General features: G+C 39.8%; 1 protein-coding gene across 1 annotated transcript in view; it reads left to right on the top strand.

Annotated features, from left to right (window-relative positions):
• Positions 1-16,687, top strand: part of Shoc1 (shortage in chiasmata 1) — a 65,439-nt gene that overhangs the window by 38,566 nt on the left and 10,186 nt on the right. The window contains exons 14-23 of the mRNA XM_041657170.1: positions 314-490; positions 1,109-1,213; positions 2,442-2,620; positions 4,159-4,231; positions 5,886-5,955; positions 7,299-7,477; positions 7,722-7,839; positions 9,267-9,378; positions 11,635-11,756; positions 16,248-16,341. Of these exons, the coding sequence (XP_041513104.1) occupies positions 314-490; positions 1,109-1,213; positions 2,442-2,620; positions 4,159-4,231; positions 5,886-5,955; positions 7,299-7,477; positions 7,722-7,839; positions 9,267-9,378; positions 11,635-11,756; positions 16,248-16,341 (1,229 nt within the window). The remainder of the gene's footprint in view (positions 1-313; positions 491-1,108; positions 1,214-2,441; positions 2,621-4,158; positions 4,232-5,885; positions 5,956-7,298; positions 7,478-7,721; positions 7,840-9,266; positions 9,379-11,634; positions 11,757-16,247; positions 16,342-16,687) is intronic.

The following is a 16,687-nucleotide window of genomic DNA, read 5'->3' as shown; positions in this document are numbered from 1 at the left end:
TTTGTTTCAGAAACTTTATTCTGTTTCTACTTCCAAGTTACTTCCAGACATGGATGCCTGTCCACTGCCTGTCTTTCTCCCATCATCGTACTCCAGCCCACTAACTACTGTTTCTTCCTTCACTGAAACCGGACCACTTCCTGCATCCATGTAAGAAGACCAAACTGCAGGAGTCCTCACTCTGTTCTTCCATGTTCGGGAAATGAGTTATTAATGATCTGTTTTCTCACCCATTGTCAGGGATGTAGGTGGTTATCAAAAACAGCACTGCGTCCTTTCCACAGACACTAATTTCGGCGCTGTTATTTTTCAGACACCCAGTGCCAAGCATACTGCCTCCTAGAAGCAGCAGCGACTCCTGTCTTAAAGAAGCTTGTTTGCCTCTGCACTTACCCTGCTGCTAATTGGAAATTTGCCACTGTCATTTTTGACCAAACAAGATTCTTCTTAAAGGAACAAGAAAAACTAGTAAATGATGCTGTTCACCAAGGTGAGCGCAAATCAGATTCAGACCACCTGGATGAATTTATACACAACTGTAGCTGCAGACTTCAGACCTGAACGAGACCGTGACTGTAATTTAGCATGGAGTACAAGATTCTCAGTGGATCTCCTAGTTGATGTGTATTACTTAATAGATCTCCATTGCAAAAAGAGAAGTTAACACCGTAAACATTCACATTGGAACTAGTACGTGGACCTGCTCAGACCATGCCCAAAGAAAATTGCAAAAGCAAAATCCAAAGGATAAAATTATTTCCAGTGATTTTAACTGCATCCCATAATGAAACACAAGATTTATATATGAAATATATAAATATACATTTTTTATAATGAAAATTGTTTGCCAGTAGGGGATGAGCTGGGTGGTTATCTGTCTGGGCTCAGTGCTATCTTGAGCATCACTTATCCTCACTAAATCTGTGCCCTCATCTGAAATGAGGCTCACAGTAGTCCTGATAGGATTATTAGAGAGTCAATGAACTAACCTGCTTATGCACAGCCTAACAACAGTAAGCACTTGCTAATAGATAATAGCTGTTATTATTAAGCAGATTGATACATATTCTAAAACTCTAATGTGTTAACTATGCTTTTGCTTATATAGGTGAAAATGCTGACAGAGAAATAACATTCAGGCATGCTGCTCTCTTACATCTCCTGGTGACAATGAGAGATGTCCTTTTAACATGCAGCTTGGATACAGCATTAGGTTGGTAGAGAATTTTTTATTTTTACTTTCTTCTTGTTGGATAATCTATCTGAAATAATTTACTTTTCCGAAAAAGATATACTTCTTGAAAAATTATGTCACCTTCTCACCTATCACACTGATCAACATTTTGTCATAATTATTAATGGGATATATATACATATATGGTGTATATTATAAACATTTCAGTGCTAAGGATCAAACTCAGGGCCCCTTAATACTTTAATACTAAATAAGTCTACCACTAGCAAGACTCTCAACCCAAACTATTACAATGCTGCTTGGACTGCTTCTTATTGGCTAGCTCTTACATCTTAAATCAACCCATTCCTATTATTTTATATTTTACCATGAGGCTTGTGGTTTACCAGTATTGGCATGAAGGCATCTTTCTCCTCTGGTGGCTACATGGTGTCTCATTGACTTGACCTACACTCTCCTCCTCTATCTGCTTGGAATTCCCGCCTTGCCCTATTCTGCACTGCAATAAGCCCAAAGTAGTTTCTTTATTAACCAATGGTATTCACAGCATACAGAGGGGAATCCCATGTCAGAAAAGAAAAAGAAAACAGTATTACCCAGCATGTGTATGTATCAAAATATAGTATTCCATAAGCATATACAGTTTTAATAGAATTTATGTATGGAGTATAAATTTAAATTAAAACACCAACAAATTTTATTAAAATAAGAATAGGACTAAATGAAAAATATTATCTGTCACTGTTTTGTTTTCATTTTGCTTATTTTGTTTTCGTTTTCTTTGTTTGGGTGTTTTGCATTGCTTGTGGAGACCAGAAGAGATGTCAGATCCTCTAAACTAAGCTAAAGTTACAGACAGTTGTCTGTCATGCAGGTGCTGAGAACTGAGCCTCCATTGTCTGGAAAAACAGCCTTTGCTCTTAACTTTTCTCCAGATCCATTAACTGCTTGCTTAAGTATATTGCTTAGCCAGGCATGGTGGTGCACACCTTTAATCCCAGCACTCAGTAGGCAGAGGCAGGAGGATCCTTGTGCATTCTAGGACAGCCTGGTCTCCATAGTGAGTTACCGGACAACTTGTTTTACGTGATGAGTTCCAGGACGGCCATGGCTACATAGAGAGTTCCTGTCTTTAAAAAAACAAAAAACAAAAATATTTATTTTCTTTTAGTGCTTTTTTGTCATGGAGTTATACTCAAAACATTAAAGAACTTAATATTCCCCCCCCCCAATTTTTCTTTAACAGGATATTTGTCAAATGCAAAGGATATCTACAAAAGCATGTTAGACTCCTGCTTGGATAACATTTGGAGACAGCTGAAAATTTTACAGTTTATTAAGGAGAAAAGGCCTAAAACCAACTATAAGATCAAAGAATTGCAATGTCAGATACTAAGCAGGTTGCAAAGTCAACAACAGATTAAGGTAGGGTATTGAGCTAAAGCAGATAAAGTAATTAGTATAAATAAGGGTGATGTAACATGATTTTATGCATTTAATTTTCAAGTTATAAATAGGCTATGTCTGGCCCTTGACAGTTCCCTCCTTAAGTAAGATAACGGTAGTCTCAGATGCGGAGAAAGGGGGATTCATGTCATTATTCATTGCCTTCCAATTTAAAATGCTTTAATTTCTGATATAAAGTGTTGTCATGGATTAGTTCTCAAGGGATTGGTTCTCCCTGCCTGATATTTGTATAAGATCATGGAAATCCACAACATAGCATAACAATAATCTATTTTGGGGTAGTGATCTAGAATTTCATCTGACATGATATTATAAAAACTTGACATGATATTGTAAAAACACTGATATAAAGTGTTGTCATGGATTGGTTCTCAAGGGATTGGTTCTCCCTGCCTGATATTTGTATAAGATCATGGAAATCCACAACATTACAATAATCTATTTTGGGGTAGTGATCTAGAATTTCATCTGACATGATATTATAAAAAATACCTTATGCCCGGGCAGTGGTGGCACACACCTTTAATCCCAGCATTTGGGAGGCAGAGGCAGGTGGATCTCTGAGTTTGAGGCCAGTCTGGTCTACAAGAGCTAGTTCAAGGACAGACTCCAAAGCTACACAGAAACCCTGTCTTGACAAACCTAAAAAAACAAACAAACAAAAAAACTTATGTATTTATTTTCTTACCCCCCTAAATCATTTATATGAGAACTGAATTAATGAAGGTTTAAGGCAAAATACCTCTCTAAACTTAATCTAGCAAAAAAGCATCCCAAGTGGTCAGAGTGAGTCTGAATACAAATTCATTTGGTTCCCTTTCCGCTCCGTAGTTGCTCCTTTACCCTTGACTTTACAGACTCTTGAATGACTTTCCTAAGTCCTTCAGTCAAATCAATACATGAGAAATTTACATTTGAATCTGAGGCACGCTCCCTTCCAGAAGGGAAACCAGAAGAGAAACCGCCTGCTGAGGAGGAGAGTGCAGCAACTCCTCCCTTTCTCCAATAATTTCAGACTTGTGGGGGTTGAAATTAACAGTAAAACAGCAGGCTGAGACAATTGTACATCAATATTATAGACAGGAATGCGAAGGCACTGCCCCAAACACTTCCCTCATTGATGTCTGATGCTACCAGAATTTAGAATAAGAGTGTTTTCTTTGTAAACTGTGTGTTCCCTTTTTGTTTGTAAGACGGGGTTTTCTGTGCCTCAGAGGCTGGCTGGCCTTGACCTCCAGGCCCTCCTGCCTAGGCCTCCTTAGTGCTGGGTTCACAGGCTACTGCACTGCAGGTGGTAACTCTGCTCTCAACGTCAAGACTTTTATCTGACCAGTTAAATTTGCTAGTTTATCACTGTAGCAAAACAGCAGTGAATACCTCAGAGTAGAGCACTTGCTAGCATGGGTGAGGCCCGAGGTTTGACCTCCAGTACTCCCCCCCCCCCAAAAAGGAGAAGAATAATTCAGCAGTACAGTGGAATTCTTGTTTTTGTCTAGGTACTTATTATAATAAGAATGGACTCAAATGGAGAAAAGCATTTGCTTATTAAGACCCTTAAGAAAATAGAAGGTAGGCACATTTCACTTATGCTTCATTTAGTAAGTGTTTTAAGTTATACAGATGTATTTATCTAACTGTTATTGACAGTGAAAATCATAAATTTATGTTCTCAAAGTCTAGGATTCAGTGGAGTTTCACCAATAGTTCAATCTCCAGTTGCCCAAACTTTCATCAGTTCTTGAACTAACAGTTCTTAAATCAGTGTAGTAAGTCGGCAATATATCTATAGTGTACTTATAATTTTATTAAGAATTGACCTGTTTTGTAGATTACTTCCTAGTTGCTACATTGATACTCAGTTTCATAAACAAAGAAAAAGTTCATAAAGATTATGTAGCATACTAGCTGTTATAGGTCATAGTTAAGGAGGTGGTAACTACCCATTTTTCTCATTCCAGTGTGGACTTCATCTCTGATACCCGCTCTGTCAGTCCTTCCTACTCTGAGCTTTGGAGCCCACTGCTTACATGCAGATTCTGTCACACTATAGCTGAAACATGGCTTTCTCCCTCAAGCCATTGCCTCCTCTGTAGCCCTCTGTTGAAATAGGAGCAGCGGGGCTGCGTCCCCGGCACCCGGCCGCCCACATGGCTAGCTTATGCCCCGAAATAATTACATGGAAACTGTATTCTTTTAAACACTGCCTGGCCCATTAGTTCCAGCCTCTTATTGGCTAGCTCTTACATATAGATCTAACCCATTTCTAATATCCCTGTAACACCACGAGGTGTCTTACCAGGGAAGATCTTAACCTGCATCTGTGTCCGGTAGGAGAATCATGGCGACTCCTTGACTCAGCTTCTTTCTCCCAGCATTCTGTTCTTTTTACTCCGCCTACCTAATTTTATGTCCTATTAAAGGGCCAAGGCAGTCTCTTTATTTAACCAATGAAATTAACACAAGCCAGAAGACTCTCCCCCATCAGCCCTCTCTTAGGGAAGCTGATTGTTTTCCTTTAACACTTTTTTATTTGTGTGTATGAATGTGAACTCCTACCTACATGGTGGAAGTAGAGAACTAACACATTCACGTTACTTTCCCTGACCTACACACACAAACACACACGCTATAAATAAATCAGGACAGGGCTACACAGTATTAGCACGTGATGTGGAGGTGAGCAGCTTCAGGCTGACCCAGCTGCCTTTGACACTTGCTGTCTTATTTCAGTGTTGTCTGCTGACACAAAAATCTTATTACACAACTGGAAATGTTTGAATCTTTCAGAGACAACTATCCTGAGCCAGGAGCTAGCTGAATATATTTCACAATGAAATAGATTCCCTTGCTGATTTTGTTATGTATTTACATTTTTGGCTAGAGAAAGAATAATATGATTTGGGCCAAAATAAGATTAAATACACAACTAATGAGTGTTTAATTAATATGGCTGTTTTAAAATTAAATGTTTGACTGTTTCTGTTGGCATAAAAAACTAAATGATCTTTATATATACACATCAGAAATATTGCTTATGTTACAAGCTTTCTAATAAACTAGACAGAAATGTAATCTGCAAAATTGTATTTCAAGTAATGTTCATGCCTATAGAATTTCAGTTCATTTTTATGGGAGTGAAAGTTGTGACACTGGACAAAGTATTTAAGCAAAACTAAAAAAAAAAAATTTTTTTTTGAAAGATAACTCCCTTTTTTCCTAACAGGTTTAACAGTGACTGTTTTACATTCAAATGAGAGAAAAAAATTTCTGAAAACTATCGGTGTTATCAAAGGGTAAGATTATGTGTTTCAATCTATGACATAGTTCCACAGGAAAGGGAGAGCTAGTTTGGGCTGTGCTGTAGCCCTCGGCCCAGGAGTGGCCTTGGGAATATGATCCTCCCAGAGTTCTGGTTAAGAAAAGCTGAGTCCATGGCTTTACTTTCCTCACGGAAAAGGCCATAGAACACTAACTCACAGCATAACCATGTCTGTTTAATAAAATTAGCATCCAAGAATTTAGTTCAGTCTTATTTTAATATTGCAAAATTATCATCATCATTGTTGTTGGACTAGAAATAGGCGTTGGTGGCACACACCTTTAATCCCAGCACTCAGGAAGCAGAGGCAGGCGGATCTCTGAGTTGGAGGCCACCTGGTCTACAGAGTGTGTTCCAGGACAGCCAGGGCTACCCAGAGAAATCCTGTCTCAAAAATATAAATAAAAAAGGAAGAAAGAAAAAAGAAATATTCTTTAAAACAACCTTGTTTTCTTCAGTTTCTCCATTTTCTTTCTTCCTGGGGAAGACTTGCTTATAATAGACCAAGCATTGGGTTCTTGAGTGCCTTTATTTTGTCTCGTTTTACATAGAAATTATTTCTAATATTGGAATACAAATAATGAAAGAAATATAAATACAATAGAAGCCCATAAGCACTAGGTACGAACACTTTAACCTTCTGGACTGATCTGGATGGAAAGGAGCAGCAGAGGGTTGGTTATGGTAGGCACTGGAGCACATAGGACGGGAGAAGACCACACTGGCACTGCTGTGCCCGTTGTTTATTGTGTTCATTAAACACTTAGGAAGCCCATGGAGAAGAGACAGCTCCATCCTACTAAATAGAGTCTTAGAATAAAGACTTGACATTGGTGAGGTGAGGCAAGTTTTCATGTTGATATCCATTATTGATGATACTCAGGTAATAAGATCAGAGTTACATTTGGGATATGACCATACAAAATTTACATTCTGGTATTTTTCTAAGTGTGATTATCTGAGAGAAAAATAAAATGAAAGCCAGGCATGGCGTGGTGGTGCACTCCTTTAGTCCCTACACAGGAGGCAGAGGAGGTTGGATCTCTGTGAATTCGAGGCCAGCCTGGTTCCAGACAGTCATGGCTACATAGAGAGACTCAAAAAGCATAAACAGAGCTGGAGGGATGGCTTCGCCATTAGACTAGGCACACACACACACACACACACACACACACACAGAGAGAGAGAGAGAGAGAGAGAGAGAGAGAGAGAGAGAGAGAGAGAGAAGCAAACCATAAACATCTGTACCCGTCTGTCCAGCTCCAGCTAAAGAATAACACGTGTGATTCCATTGTCCTCACCTGCTTTTGTCTTCAGCACGAGTTCCTGTGTGGTGGTGCATAACCACCATATCAGAGCAGATTTCCCCTGGAGCAGCTTCTCCCTTGTGCTGGAGTACAATCACGTGGGCCACTCTTGCTGGGCCAAGCACTGCCAGCAGTTGAATATACCGTTCCTGGCCTTTAAAGTCGTCCTTCCAGACACAGCGCTGAAGAGTAAGGAGACAAGCCGGGATCCTGGTCTCTGTTAGAGTAGAGTTGCTCTGTTTGAAGAAATAATTTGCTATTTATAAAATAAGTTTTGTACTTACATAGTTTATAATATACAGCTTATATAGTTTGTAAACTATATAATACAGTTTATATAGTTTCCTTAACATACACCTGCATTACTTCTGTTTAATAAAAGGAGGAAGCTGAGGTAGAAGAAAATGTAAACATTTACAATTCTCTTATTTAGGAGTCACCTTGCTGGATAGATTTGGAGGGTTTCTCTTGGACATTCAGGTGCCATACGTATTTTTTGCATCTGAAGGTCTGCTTAATATCCCAGAAATACTCCGGCTGCTGGAATCTGGGTAAGCCATGCTTTTTAGTTGTTGGTCTCAGCAACCTCAGCATGTGTACATGTGTTCTGATTAGTTAATAGTACATGCTATACCTTATCTTCCTGATCCAGACTAAAATATTACAAGATCATCTTTCCAAAGAGCATGTCAATTTATATTTCTAATTCCTAAACTATAACTATTGAAGAATATTTTTACGATACTTACTAATTTTATGTACAAAATGACATTTAATTTTTCCTTAATTTGCATTTTATTTAAATTTCTTTTGTTACCAGCACATACATTCATCTTGTAAGTTCTTTTTCTGTGAATTACATATTCAAACATTTGAGTCATTTGCAATATTCAAAAAAAGAACTTTTTCTAAAAATAAAAAAGGAACATGGAAAACAGGACTATGAAGTTCTAAATGAATGGTTGGGTTTTCAGGTTAGTAGTTTTAAGGTTATGCCTTCATTGAATGTTTTAAATTAAAAAATACTGTGTACACAGGAATGTTGAAGTGCACATCAATGTAGAAAAATTGAATTATTGCTTCAGATAAAATCCAAATCAACATTCTATGCTTTTGTTTTTGGATTGAAAGGCTATAGGGCACTCATAAAAACTGTTAGCTCATGAAAGTAGTTAAAGTGTAGGCAGAGACTTGGGTTGTAGCTCAGTCACGTGTACTTAGTATGTGTTGTGAGGTCACTGAGTATTCGTGAGGCCCAGAAACAGCTTGACCCCGAAGAGTGAGTCAGTATAAAAAAAGGAGAAAATTCTGATAAATGGGGAATCTTACAGTCTTTGGACATGATAGTTTAATTTATGAGTTCCTGCTAAAGAACTAGGATAGATGGGTGAAAACATGTGTATGGCAGTATATGTACTGATATCCAGCACGATTACTGAGACAACATATACTTTTTAAAAGATTGTCATTTAAAAAAAAAAAGGGAGGGAGAGATAAAAAAGAAATTAGCATGGACTGGACAGAGGGCTTATCCATTAGCAGTAGCTGCAGAGGACCAGTTTGGTTCCTGGCGCCCAGGTTGGGCAGCTCCTAACCACCTGTAACTCTAGCGATGCGCCAGGGGATCTGGTGCCCTGTTCTTGTCACCATGCACATGTACCACCCACACATGCACAAAAACTAAAACTAAGTCTTTAAATAAATAAATAAAAATTTGAAAAGAGAGTAACACAATTCAAGGTGAAGCCAATAGAGAACGCACCAGAGGCCTTCCAAGCTGAGCCGGTACAGATTAGAGGAGAAGTGTCTGGTTTCTCTTATAAGTAAATCACAATTTTATTCCCCAAATTTAAAAAGCTGATTTATGAGAAAAACAGTAATCCCCATAACTGACTATTCCAAAGGACAGCACAGTCAGTCCTCTGAGGTGTGTTCTCAGCCATGCATTATCTCCACTGAAGACTGTTGTCTCCCGCAGCTATAATATCACACTAGTGGAGAGAAGCTGCTGCGAGTCTCTGAAACTCTTCGGAAGCGCAGAGCGCTACGTGGTGATCACAGTTGACGAGCACACTGCTGTAGTCGTGCAGGTAAAACTATGTCACACAGGGTAGAAACTCCAGTGGGAAGTAAATCTGGGGGATTAGCATGAAGAGTAGGGAACAAATATGGACAAAATACATTCAAATGTATGAAATTATCACTTATTAATAAAATATTAAAATAGAAAGTCAAGCATGTTAAAATAATACATCTATGTTATTTTTTCCATATGGAGCTTATCTGTAATCTGTGATGTCTTCTAAATTTTGCAAATGGGCATAGTGATAAATTACCACCACGGAAAATGACTACCAGTCTTCCTGATGTCATATAAATTTTAACAAAATTAAGGAAGATAAAGACAAACATAATGATATCTGCAATCTTGGCATGTAGGATATTGAGACGGGATTGCAAGTTTGAGACCAACCTGAGTTATGTACAGCAAAACCCTAACTAAAAACAAACAAAATGAGTAAAGAATCTGGGGCTGGAGAGATGGCACAGGGGTTAATGGCACTGGCTGCTCTTCCAAAGGTTCTGAGTTCAATTCCCAGCCACCACATGGTGGCTCACAGCCACCTATACCAAGATCTGGTGCCCTCTTCTATTGTGCTGGCAGAACACTGTATACATAATAAATAAATCTTTAATAAAAGCATTTTTAGCAGTGTATATTTGTGTATATTAAAGTTATTTGTTGAAAAAATAGTATAGGAAGTTTCAAAAGTAATAAATTCCAAAGGCTGGGGATAACAGTGCTGGCTAGCATGCACACTGCCCTGAGTGTGAGCACCAGCTGTGCAAACAGAACAAGATAACGAAAACCAGGAACCTCTTTCATTTAAGAAAGTACAGTATAATCTTACATGGCTGTGTAGTTCATTCTTTATTTCTTCTTTATTTTGTGTGTGACTGGGTGAGTTCATGTGCACCACGTGTATTCAGGTGCTCAAGGATCCAGAGGGCATTGGATCCCCTGGAATTGGAATTATAGGTGATTGTAAACTCTGATGGGGTGCTGGGAATTGAATGAGTCTGGACTCTGTGTTAGACCTAGTGTCTTAACTGCTGAGCCATCTTTCTAGCCCCAAAAGAGTATAATATTAATTAATGGTTAGAAATGTACAATTTCCTGTAAGGCAAATAGGGATTACTTCAAATTGTTGTTTCTCAAAGAGAGAGAGTCCCCAAAACTACATGGAATTTAGACCTGTCTCCTCAACTGCAATGCTGCCACCCAACTGGGTACTCAAACCCCGGCTGCCGACACATTAACTTTATGACAGAGAGTCACAAATTTGTTAAAATACAATTTAGAACTTAAGATGTATACATTCTTGGAAGAGTCTTCTACGTTTGCTTGATTGATGTACCAGTTGTAAAGAAATGGAGATTGGAAATCAGGTTTGAATATCAATTATTGATAAATGTGGAAAGGTCTGATTTAATGAGAAAAATTATACTAAGAATGATATAATGGAAAAGCCAAGTCCTGGAGCTTTAAAGAGACAGTGTTTCTTGAATATTTTTTTAAAATATTTATTTATTTATTTATTATGTATACAATATTCTGTGTGTCTGCCTGCAGGCCAGAAGAGGGCATCAAATCTCATTTCAGATGGTTGTGAGCTACCATGTGGTTGCTGGGAATTGAACTCAGGACCTTTGGAAGAGCAGGCAATGCTCTTAACCGCTGAGCCATCTCTCCAGCCCCTGTTTCTTGAATATTTAAAGTTCTTAATTATTGGTTGACCTGGAAAAACTCTTAATCCACAGTTATAGAATTTCTGTTAGAAGAAGGACATGTCTTGAATGACAGATTTTATCAAATATCTTATTAAACCTTAATAATTAAATGAAAAGAAGATCCAGACTGTCGAGGGACCCGGGAAGTCTACCAAGCCCACCCTTTTAGGCTTGCTGTGCGGGGCTCCTGTGCTCGAGCTCTGGCCGCAGTGCTCGCAGGGCAAGTGCATTTACCAGCTGCACCATCAGCAGGTTATTCCATGGGCTTTTAAATGGACTTTCTGTTGTCCTGGGGTAGCCAGATCCCAGTTCACAAAGCACCTTTTCAGCACAGGAACATTGAATTGGTCATTTTATTCCCATTTGGACTGTGGAAGACTCATAAGAGTTCCTGGTTGATGCTGTCACTAGTTACCATTTTTATGTCTACTGCTTTAATTTTTACACTAAACTACACCCATGTGTCTTAAGTTTCCATTTCTATACCTCAGACTGTTGCAAGTTTTAAACAGTAGTCAACCTAATGTGTCTTTTCATTTTCTTTATTTTTATAGGACCTAGAAGAATTATATTATGAGAAGGCATCAGACAATATCATTATGAGATTAATGGTGTTGTCATTCCAGTATAGCTGTTGTTGGATAATACTGTATCCCAAGGAAACATTAAATTCAGAGTAGGTAAACACTTCTTCCTCCAAAGTCATGGTCATAGTCTTCCTCAGTCCTCCTTGCACACAGATGTTCATGCCAAGTCCACTTGGTCATCTAGTGTGCTTTAGGGGGGGGTCTGCGGATGGAGAGCCGAGAACTCTGCAGATGGCACATACTGTCCTGGACATTCTGTTCAGATCATCCCCTCAAACCCTGTCTCACTGAGAATTATTATTTTAACTGTTTTATTTCTTTGCAATCCTGGGCTTGTTTGCTAAAAGACAAATCATTTTAAACCACTTCTAAAATCCTGTTAATACACTAACTACGTAACTCCTTCCTGTACTTATGTCATTGGTGGGCTTAACGAAAACGTTAGAAAATGCCATGGCCAGACAGTGGCTTGAGTCATTGTATTTATCCTTTCCTTTACTGATAAGCATAATAATCATTTCTTCTTTATTCTCTGCCAGCTGGCTTTTCTCCTGGCCTCTGTACCAGTCTTTGTCTCTGGAGGTCCTGTCTCAGGACCGTCAGCAGTGCGTTTATATTCGCTGCTCTGAGGCATTTAGGACTGTTGCAGTGGTCTGTTGCTCCAAACTCCCCAGTTCTGTGACAGAACTCCAGTGCCTTTGATTGTCCAACTTTCTAAGTCCTTTCCCTACCTGTACAGCTTCTTTGTGTCAGTCTCTGAACATACTTATCTTTGGGTTCTCTCATTGTCCATCGTATCTACTACAACTTCTGTCAGGATCTATCAGGATATAATTACTACGTTTCTTTCTGCAGCCTTTCTTGGGAATTCCTGGAACAAATTTCTAAATCTTTACTAAACATTTCCACCCTTATATCCCACAACTCTCAAATTAACATGTTCAGATATGAACTGACTGTATAGTCTCTGTCCCCTCCAAGCCTGTATTTCTTCTTCCCTGCCCTTTAGCAGTTTTACGTTCTCTCTGTCTGCCCTGCATTTATGTTAGCTCAGATTCTCACTGTTCATGTGGATTGTTACACTACCTGTTGTTTTTGTAGCTCTACCTGTCTCTCCCTGTTCCTTTAAGTGGTGTGTCAAATACTTGGTTGATGACCCTAAAACCAAACTCTGATTATTCCATTCTTATGAAAAGCCTTTACTGAGAGGCTAGAAAAATAACTGTCGGTAAAGTGCTAGGCACAAGGAACTGAGTTTGAATCCAAGGACCAGAGTTCAGAATCCAGAACCCATGTTAAAGAAAACAACAATAACAAACAGGCACGGTGTGCATTTTAATCCCAGTGCTGGGGAGGAAAAGCCAGTGGGTCCCTGGTGCTCCCTGACCATTCAGCCTGGCCTGCTTGACTGGTTCTATAACAGCAGTGCAACAGCACCTGAGAAATGACGCTTGAGATGTAATCAGGGCACGGTACTGAAGACCTTTAATCCCAGCCTGCTACATAGCAAGCCCTGTCTCCAGAAGATGAAGACAGAGGAGAAGGAGGAGGAGGAAAGGTGTTAACTTCTGACTCTGTATGCATGTGTATACACACAAACATCACATGTGCGTGCACGCACGCACACACACACACACACACACACACAGTTCTTACTGAGTTCCTAGCTACCTACTCAACACAATACAAAATGTGACCCATATGCGTGAGGTGTCAGAATATGACGTACCTGCATTTCCAGGCTGTTTCTTCCCTGCCCTCCAGTTCAGCCAGGTGTTTTCTTCTGTCACCCATTTCCTTTCTGCTTCTTCAACTCTTTCCGCTACTGAAACTGCACTCAGGTTTGTTTGATCTTCCGGACCTGTCCCAGGTACTGTTTTCTGCTCCGTCTTTCTCAGAGCTCCCTCTTTACACTTTCCATCCTGAGAACCGCTTAGCTCTCTGTTTCTTCTTCTGTGTTTTGAGTCTTTGGAAGCACACTGCTTTCGGGTGATAGGTGCTCAGTAGTTCACTGAATGAGTCAGCCTTTCCTGCCAAATTGCTAACCAGTGTGGCTCGTTTTTATTCCTCTAGTACCACCTCCCACCTAACTCACAACAGGTATATATTCTTTAAACTGGTTGTTGAAAAAGGAATCGATATACACTGGCATTGCCTGTGATTTTTGTCCACTTTCTTGACACCATTCTTGCTTACTAGTTTACTGAACTCTTCCCGTGTAGTTATTATCTTGTGAGGACAGAAACGAACTGGAGTCTAAGAGTCTGAGCACCTTGGCTCTTAATTCCTCTTCTATTAGCAAGCAGCCCCAGCAGGTCATTTAACATAGTGAGCCCCTTCCACCTGGCTACAAAATAAAACCTGTGGTTTGTGCTTTAATGCCCTCACTTGGAAGATTAATAAGGCCTATAAAACAGTTCAAGTCTGGTGCCTGCTTATAAATCATTTTAAGCTTCATCCAAAGCTTGTAAATTTTTTAGATAAATTATTTACTTGGAAGTTTTCTAAGGCTGTTTTCAGATTATTGTTCATCTATAGTATTGTGGTTCAGTTGAAATGCAGGGGGAGAACAGCAAAAGATCCCGACCTATTTTTGCCTATCATGTAATATTCTGAGATAGCTTTATTTTTATCAGAATATACAGTGTGATAATTTATTTGTGATATTATCATAAATATAATTATTTCCAGAATTCCAAGTTTCATAGTTCTATTTTATTAGATAATTGTAACTTCTTTCTTTCTTTCTTTTTTCTTTCTTTTTTGGTTTGTTTTTTTGAGACAGGGCTTCTCTGTATAGCCCTGGCACTCTTTGTAGACCAGGCTGACCTTGAACTCACAGAGATCCCCCGGCCTCTGCCTCCCAAATGCAGGGATTAAACATGTGTACCATCATACCCATCTAATTGTAACCTTTAAGTAGTATCTCTATAAGATGACCAAATGAGAGAAATAGAAAATGAAGAGGAAATGGTTTGAATTATTTTAGTTATTCAGGCAGATAATTTCAAGAATGAGCATCAGCAACCTTTGAGAATATCCCATGTTTGGTGCTTGCCAGAAAGAGCCATTGTATATTTGCGCTCATGCTATGACTTAACAGTCTATAGCACAAAGTTAACAAGAGGAGGCAATCATAGGACAAAGCCCTGAGGAAACTTCCAAGAGTCTTCTGGTTCACACACAGAGGTGCTTGATTTTATCAGCAACAAGTTATGACAACACTCCAAACTTCAGCCATCCGGGAAGCTTATTAGAGACACAGTGACCAGGATTAGCACAGGTCAGAGCTTCTGGGGCTCAAAAGGTAGGGAAGTGCTCATCAGAATTCGTGGTGTTTGGAGAAACAGCTCAGGCACAGTAAGTTGCTCTGTCGACCTTTCACTCTGTGGAGAAAGTCTGTCTGGGCGTGTGTGACACCTTCATGGGGAGATGCAGACAAAGACTACTCATCATAAACAGGGGCCTAAGTCACAGCGAGGACACCACAGCAGTCCTTTTCTGTGAGCTAATGAGGTTATTGGGGTTACCTACAGCGGTGTGGGTGAAGGGCTAACTAGGAGAAATGACTCTGAGAAAGAGCATGACCAAAAGCCCACCCCAGTATGGGTGACGAGTCACCGCAGCTACAAGCCTGTAACTCACTGTGCAACTACAGGCAGCTTGGCAAGCTGCGGTTGAAGGGGCTCAAACCACCCAAGCTGCCTGGAGGAGGAAAATCAGCCAAGCTGTCTGAAAAGAGCAGAGACCAGGGGAGCTGTTTGGAGAGGCTCAGACCAGCTCAACTGTCTGGAAAAAAAGTGATCCAGTCTTATGAGCTGCCTGCCAGTTGTGCAGGGAGCTCCAGGTCCCCAGGTTCTGTGAGCTGTCGCCTATGCTGCGTGGGCTTTGGCGGTACAGCTGTCTTTGAGTTATTTCTGCTCCTGTAAGTAACTCCTCACCCATATTCCTGGAAGTAATCACAATAAAACACATGGTTCACCACGTTGGACTTCAGTAGTTTCCTTACTTTGGTCTGTCATTGATTCCCTATCTGAGACAAACAAACGCCTATTCACATCCCCCAGGAACAGTGTTAAACACCATGGAGGAAGACGCTAACACACAGGACAAAAAGAGCCAAGAAATGTCTAGATAGAAGACTACTAGCTTGAAGTTCTTAGTAATAGAATGGTACCCTCCTCATTGCTGCTGAGAATATATAAAATGAGTAGGAACCGTGGAAACACCCTCTCCCGGGTCAACGTTCACATCTGACCTGTCAGTAACTACAGAAAGGAGCAGAGTGTTTCTTCTAATGGAGCAGTTCGTGAAAGATGCCAGTACCTAGCTCTGGCCATGCTTTATCTGAACCTATCACTTTGACCCAGAGATGAAGCATTCTCTGTGTCTAACTTTAGGTCATACAGTCGTCCCTGGAGATGAGTCCGCACACACCCTCAGCATCCCTAGATTTAATAGGTGCTCAATGACAGGGGGTGGAAATGCCCTTTCCAGACAGGGGAAAGGAAGTGCAAGGAGGTGGGATGTGCCTGCAGCAAAATGTCTGATGTGGAAACATGTAATAATCTCGTTCTTAGGTACCATCTCACACCAAAGACACTCCATCACCTCGCGCAGATTTATGCAGCCTTGGTTTCCTCTGGTCTTAAATCTGAAGAATTGGATGTAAAGGTATTGTTTTCCTATGTATTCATAAATACTGTTCATAAACAAAAATTAGACTTGAACTCAAGTGCCCAGTGAGAAGAAACATTAAACAGACACAATTCCTTAAGAGCCGATAAAAAGCAAGGTCAAATTATTAAATATATTTATCACTACACTTTGTTTTAAAAGCTTTTATGCGTGTTACATGAACACACATATAAATTCACACAAAATAAATACGTGGCAAGAACTTTAAGCCTGGTATGGTGCACACAACTGTTATCTTGGCACCCAAGAGGCTGAGAAAGATCATAGTTCAAAGCCAGTTAGGGAGCTATATAGTGAGACTACCTCAAAAACCAAACAATAA

Source organism: Microtus oregoni, unplaced genomic scaffold, assembly GCF_018167655.1.
Source record: "Microtus oregoni isolate MIOR12 unplaced genomic scaffold, Mior012 000008F_ref0000371, whole genome shotgun sequence".
In the NCBI taxonomy this organism is placed as follows: domain Eukaryota; kingdom Metazoa; phylum Chordata; class Mammalia; order Rodentia; family Cricetidae; genus Microtus; species Microtus oregoni.
This window is presented reverse-complemented; position numbering and strand designations above follow the sequence as displayed.